Source organism: Centruroides sculpturatus, unplaced genomic scaffold, assembly GCF_000671375.1.
Source record: "Centruroides sculpturatus isolate CEXI.00-Female unplaced genomic scaffold, Cexi_2.0 scaffold468, whole genome shotgun sequence".
Lineage (NCBI taxonomy): Eukaryota > Metazoa > Arthropoda > Arachnida > Scorpiones > Buthidae > Centruroides > Centruroides sculpturatus.
In genome coordinates, this window is record NW_019384707.1 from 573,067 (window position 1) to 580,409 (window position 7,343).

Below are 7,343 nucleotides of genomic sequence, written 5' to 3' on the forward strand. Positions count from 1 at the left end.
AACTTTCTATAGAAAAGATATAAGAAAGTGGCCCCTTTTTTAGGTGGTAGACACTTGAAGAAAACACGGAAAACTTCCCGTGGTCAGCTGGTTTGAGGCGAGAACCCGTGACCCGCAACTACTAGGTTTATCCACGCAGCCACTAATGGGTTACTAATCCTTATTATATCTTTATAATTTGTGATAAAATCTAATGATTAAAAGTACATCAAGCTATATTATTTATGCTTTTTATATTGATACACGTCTATGTATACGTTTGCGTAATTTATAATTGTTCCTTCCCCTTAATTTCAAATTAAGTGTATTTAAAATCAAGATATATCTTGACTTTTATAAAATTTTAGAGAATTTTATTAAGAGTGCATTATTTTTCTAATTATTAAATGAAAAGCAATACAGTTCTTTTCGTTTAACTCCACACATCGTGACACCTTTGGTATGTACTGTACACATGTAATGTAATTTTCAGCAGTTGCGTGTGTACAGTACATAACACACATTTTGATCTGTAGAAAAAAATGGATACTCTCCAATCTTCAGAAAAACGGTGGAATTTTGCAAGAACAGTTTATAAATTACAGTACAGCATCGTTTATCCGAAAGAATTCCAGTTGGCAAATTTAAATTTTCGCTAGTGCTGTGGCGCTGCAATCTTTGGCTATGTCTTGGGCTACTCAAATATTTTACGTTTTTGATACTAAAGTAACTTCGGAAGTCTAATTTTTTATTGTTTTTATATTTTTCAATATATTTATTTTGTTTGTACATAATAAAGAAATAATTTTTAACGATACAATAGCCGCGATTATTATTTTAAAAAGTTTACGTTAGGCTTAACATCGACGAAAATTCAACGCAAAGCGACAAGCAACGGAGAAAAATTTCAGAATGGGATAGGTTAATATACAGTATTTTTTCGTACATAATCGGTTATCCGAAAAATAAGTTATCAGAACAACCCCAGTCCCTAATTGATTCGGATAAACGACGCTCTACTGTAATACGAGTAGAGATGCGTTAAAACTATGGATCCAAGAAAAGAAAAAAAAAATACAATTAGAGGCAAATATTTTTCTTAAAACATTTATTTACCTTCCACGTTTTACAAACCACAACAAGAAAAAAATTATTTATATATATATATAATATAATATAAATATTCCATACAAATACTGTATCGCACATTTACAATGCATGAACTTTCAATAAAACACCTTTTGTAGGTTAAACATAAATATCTAACTTATAAGACAAACTCTAAATAATCGTGAAGGAAAAGGATAAGTAAGAAAAAAAAGGAGAAAATATGCAAAAATTCATTTCAAATTCTAAAAAAAAATTCAAAAAAAGTAACATAGAATGCCAATTGGCTATACAGATAAATGTCCTGTCGAACAGAACAGAGGAAAGCGTCCAGGAACTGATAGAAAAGTGGAAGAAAATTACATATTTGATGACATTATAAAAGCTCTTTTCTTTTTTTCTATATATAAAATGTCTTTATGTTCCATGTAGAAAAATTGTGCAGAACAAAGTTGGAAGTAGCTGAGGTATCTTCAAAGCAATATACTAGTAGATCAGGTATCGAAGCTGTAATATAGTCTGGGATATTGCCCAAGAAGAACAGAAGAGGTCCAAAAACACACACACAAAAAAAAGAAAAAAATCCCACGTGATGTGTCAAAAGGGCGAGTTGAATGACAGCAGATAGACATCGGATTCTATTGTGTACGTTTTGAACCTATAAAAATCAATAACTGATACAGAAATTAACGTGACTGACACAGATAAACTGTATATAATGAATTAAAATCATATAATACATCGTCTTCAATTAATTTCAGAGATTGTAAACAATTGAAATAGACCAAAAATTTTNAATTCTGTTAAAAGTTTATCGTCGTTTATAATAGAAAATTTTTAATTATAAATATACACATATATATTTTTTTTTGTAACTATATCATTAAAGGATTATTAAATAAATTCATAACTTTTATACATCTATAGAGGAAGTGATAATGATTAAGTTCTATAACTTCTGTACCTGAAAATAAAAAAATAATTTCTATAAATAAATATTTTTCTTATAAATACTCAAGATTATTTTAATTTAAAATATAATTTAATTACAGATATTTTATGTTGATAGTTAAAGTAAGAAGATAACACTAATTAATTAATATTTCTTTAGAATTATTCAATATAATGATGTATTTATTAACACAATATTCCCAAATTCAAGATCTTAACTTGATTTATGTCATGATAATTTTGTTATTAATGAAAATAAATAATAAAATTATCATATATTAATGAATTTAATAAAATTTTTAAATGTTTTGGTCATAAGAGAGAATTTCTATTTAAAAGTAGAAATTTTAATGAATATAATAAAGCATTATAACATATAAATTTGCTATTTTTAGGGTTTAATTATGAAAAAATTGCATGCTACTTGATAATAATATCTAATACAGAAGTTAAAAATTTAAAAGAAAAACTTTTTAAAGTTTCAAATATAAATCCCAGTAAAATAATTATTTAATTTATTAAGAATTACAAAATAAAATTTATTGTAATTAAAGAACAAATAAGAATTAGTATAATTAAATTATTTTTATATCTTAAATATTATAATTAACTATAATAATATATTAATTTGATTGTAATAATGTTAATGTTTTAAATATAGTATTGTGTCCCTATAACAGGGGACAAAATATATTTAGCTCTTAATACTTGATAAAACTTATTTATAATTAAAATTAATAATTTTTTTATAGTTAATTAAATCATTCTTCTACTATTTAACTCTTGAAACAATTAAAAATAACTTATTTATTTTATAAAATAAATATTTCAAATACTAATTTATTCTGGAAATATAAAATGTTTATAAAATATAAAAATAAAATGATTAAATTTAAGAGAAATCTATTAAAATCTGAGTATTTTTGTGTATTTAAAGTATATTTATGATCTTTAAATCAATTTTTTTTGTATAAAAAAATCATTAAAATTATTTAATAATAATGTAAATCTCATTTTTATATAATTATGTTTCCAAGATAAGAATTTATGTGTAATTTTTTAAGTAATTTATTTAAAAATATATATTTAAACAAATTCTTTAGGTTGATAAATGGATTTATATAAAATTTTTATAAATGGATTTATATTAAATAGACATAATTTAACCTATTGTGTATATACTTTTTTTTTTAATAAACAGAATATAAATTTGTCAAAGAATATTCTTAGTTTAGTAAAATAAATATCAGCTACTATTTTGGGCATCAAGGCTACAGACATGTAAGATGTCTGAGTGATGACTGAAAGTAAAAGATCCAGATGCTAACTAAACTACTGTACTTAATCTACACAATTCGGAAACTATATTACAATACTATAATTAAAACTCCTTTTTTACACATATATTTTCTGGAGAACCCTCAGAAAAATTTGGCTTTGGTAATTTAGTTAACTTGCCACTGATTTTCAATTTATTTTTTTCTTTTTTTTTCTACACAGCAGTCTTTCACAAAAGTGTGAAAGAAGGGTGCATATTTGTCATCATTCCAGTATTGTAAGAATATGTATTATTTTTAAATATCTCTCTGCACAAAAGGTTAAGTGAGGAGTTTTTCAAATCTTAAAAGAATGTTAAATAGCAGTTTTATGCTGTGAAGATCTTCTAAAACTCATTAATTGGTAAGAAAAATCATTTTTATTATAATTACTTTTATTTATTGTAATAATATATTATGAGTCTGTCAATAACTTTATAAAATTAATATATATATANGGCCTCTCTTGTCCCGAGTAATCTTCAAGACTCACTCTTCTACATAATACAGAAGAACTTGTGGTTCTCTGAAGGGGAACTGGTGCTGGTACATGATGGAAACGATCCAAAACGGGCTCGTCTTTGATCTCACGACTAATAGTGGAAATCGGATTTACTCGTCCAGCTAACGAGGGTTTATCGAACCGTGTATCACTAGTATGTCTCCAGTTATTATTGAAGATTGTTTTTGATCCAATAATCTTCCTCTTAAAATGGAAGTTTCCATTTTGAGATGGAAGTTTATTCTAATTTAGTTATTTTTAGCTTAGGTATACCTATGCAATTCTAATAAGTTCTGGTAGTATTAATTCATAAGATTTTATACTACTAATTGATTACTAAATGGTAATTATTCATGTTGCTATTTTTAATTAATATTGAGTTTGGTATAGTACAGTAATTACAATAAATCACAGAACAGTGATTATTATGCTTATTAGCAATCACTTCTACATAGTAACAGAGTAGTTTTATACAGTAGTAAACGTTTTAGATCAGTAAATCATAAGATTATTACTATAAAAACCATTATTTCTTGGTTTATGAAGCAGAAAAACAGTGTTTTTAGTAACTTGGATTGATTGCAAATGTAGTGTTTCAAATATATTTAAAAAACAAATATTTACGATGTTAAAAATAACAATTGTAATAATAAATCTTAAAAATACTTACTCAAAACATCTGGATCCTGTGATTCTCTCTATCACAAACAAAAATATTCCCGCTGGATGTGACAGCAATTCCTTCGAGTCCCTTAAATTCTCCGTCGGAAGATCCCCAAGTGCCAAATGACTTAAGGAATGTACCGTCAGGATGGAAAATTTGTATCCTATTGTTTCCACTGTCTCCAACTATAATATAACCTTGATCATCAACTGCAATGCCTCTAGGAAATTTAAACTGTCCTTCTTCGGATCCTTCGGTACCAAACGTGGACAAACTGCGGCCATTAACATCGAACACTTGAACTCGATGGTTATTTGTATCACTGACGACAACCCTATTCGTATTTGTAACGGCTATATAATGAGGATGTTCGAGCTGTCCTGGTCTTGTACCAATAGTGCCAAATTTACCAACGAATGTACCATCTGATTGGAATACCTGAAACACACAATTGATATTACATCGTGACCGTTTTTATATATTTTCTAATAAATTATAAACATTTTTACCTGGACTCTGTGATTCTCCTTGTCGCAAATGTATATAAAACCGAGGCTATCTGTTGTGATTCCCCATGGATAGCTGAAACGTCCATCACTTCGACCTTCACAACCAAAGGATCGCAGGAATCGTCCAGAAGGATCGAATACTTGAATTCGATGATTGTATCGATCAGAAACGATAAATTGGCCTATTCTGTTGACTACTACTCCAGCTAAGCAATCGAATTCCCCTTCAGCACTACCATAACTTCCGAATTCTTGTAAGAATTTACCATTATGATCAAAAACCTGAGAAACAGAAAAGAAAATTAATAATAACCAAGACATTTGGATAATCGATGATAAAAACCTTACCTGAACTCGATGGTTACTGCTGTCCGCTACAACGATGATGTTATCTGGACCGATAGATACACCACGAGGCCATGTAAACTTTCCAGGATCTGTGCCACGAGTTCCGATTTTCATCACCATTCTTTTCTTTTGTACGTAAGTGCTTCTTGGATTAGAGAAGAGATAAGAGTCTTTGACTCTTCCAATGCTTTCTTTCCTGCGGGAATTTATTGGAACATATTCATCTTCTGAGCTATTTTCACTAGCACTTCGAGAATATATTGCATGAGAACTTTTGCTGCGTGAAACATTCCTCGACGTGCTATTACTCCCAGTCCCATATTTGTTTCTGAGATATTTTGACCACGAAAGACGATCATCTTCTTCTGGACTAGGCTCTCTAGATTTAATAGCATGGTGGCTTCTGCTCCTAGATATCGAATTTTCGGACGTTCTACTCGATCTTCCATAAGTAGGCGTTGATGGTACATCATCCTCCGCGCTCTCTTCACCAAAACCGATGTCATGGCTACTTTTACTTTTTGCAATTCTATTTCTGCGTAGATTTGCTGCTGCTGTACTATATCTTCTGTAACGTCCTGTATCTTCTGGGGGACTGTCTTCTTTACCAAGTAATGCAGAACTGCGACTACGTGCCAAAAATCTGCTATAGGGCCTGGTCTCTTCTTCATCTTCGTCATATGTGCTTTTACGTCTACCTAAGGGATTACTTAAATATCGTGGCACGTAATCATCTTTCTTATCTTTTTCCCACCATTTGCTTCTGTAAGAATTTCTGGAATCGATATCATTGCTATAAGAACTTCTAGAATCAATATCATTGCCGTAAGAATTTCTGGAATCGACATCGTTGCTTCTACTGTAACTGGAATAACTATTTCGAGTTGATACGTGATTAGTGTCGACATTATTGTAATCTCTGCTTTCTCTTTTCGATTCTGTGCTGCGTGCTGGCGGTGGAGGCGTAGGACTTCGTTCCTCTTGTTCCTCCTCTTCCGATTCCGAAGAGGTGGAAGAAGAATTTTCTTGAGTTTCCGTTGTTTTTTTCTCTTCCACTTTCTCACTTTCGCTCGATTCACTACTGCTCTCTTCACTTTCGGATTCTGATTCGCTTTCAGATTCTTCACTTTCATCTTCATCTTCGTCTTCCTCTTCTACTTTTGGTTCTTCTTTGGGTTCTGGTTGGGGCTCAGGTCGTCTGGATGCTGAAAGGCGTCCATAAAATGAAGATTGAATTGCTCGGGGGGATTCGGTTAATTTTCTTTCCTCTTCCCTCTGTTCCTGAACGCGGGGTAACGTGGGACGGCTCGACTCATCTTGGGCATCTAGCGAAACGGTCTTCCCCAGCGACGACTTAGACCTAAAGAGAGAAAACTCTTGAAAACTTAAATCTAGCATATTTATATTTACTTTTCAAAAAACAAAATTTATAAATGCATGCATTTGTTAAAAAATTGTCAAAAATTTCCTTGTCAATGAAAACAAGAATCGTATGTATTTTAATGTCATCTGATGACAACACTAGGAACACACTTGTAGAAAATTAAACGTTTCCAAGCCAAAGTAAACAGTAACATTACTTGATTCTGGCGCTGCGACGACGAGTGGCCGGCGTACAAACGGGGACGACAGAGGGGAGGTAGGACTCCTGGCTCCACCAAGAAGAAAATCTTCATGGACATCAGTTGATAAATTCAGCGTACTTCCAGACAGTGGTCGACTGAAATTTGCTGAACGAAAACGATTATAGTTCGGCCTCTCTTGTCCCGAGTAATCTTCAAGACTCACTCTTCTACATAATACAGAAGAACTTGTGGTTCTCTGAAGGGGAACTGGTGCTGGTACATGATGGAAACGATCCAAAACGGGCTCGTCTTTGATCTCACGACTAATAGTGGAAATCGGATTTACTCGTCCAGCTAACGAGGGTTTATCGAACCGTGTATCACTAGTATGTCTCCAGTTAT

At 31.1% G+C, this 7,343-nt stretch overlaps 1 protein-coding gene across 1 annotated transcript; it reads right to left on the reverse strand.

Moving 5' to 3' along the window:
• Positions 1-1,888: 1,888 nt before the first annotated feature.
• On the reverse strand, positions 1,889-6,937 carry LOC111627710 (RING finger protein nhl-1-like). Its single transcript, XM_023371336.1, has 4 exons — positions 5,377-6,937; positions 5,029-5,310; positions 4,526-4,957; positions 1,889-2,050 (listed from the first exon to the last, which is right to left on the reverse strand). Exons 1-3 carry the CDS (start codon positions 6,772-6,774, stop codon positions 4,526-4,528), a joined length of 2,112 nt encoding a protein of 703 aa, XP_023227104.1. The 5' UTR covers positions 6,775-6,937; the 3' UTR covers positions 1,889-2,050.
• Positions 6,938-7,343: the final 406 nt, after the last annotated feature.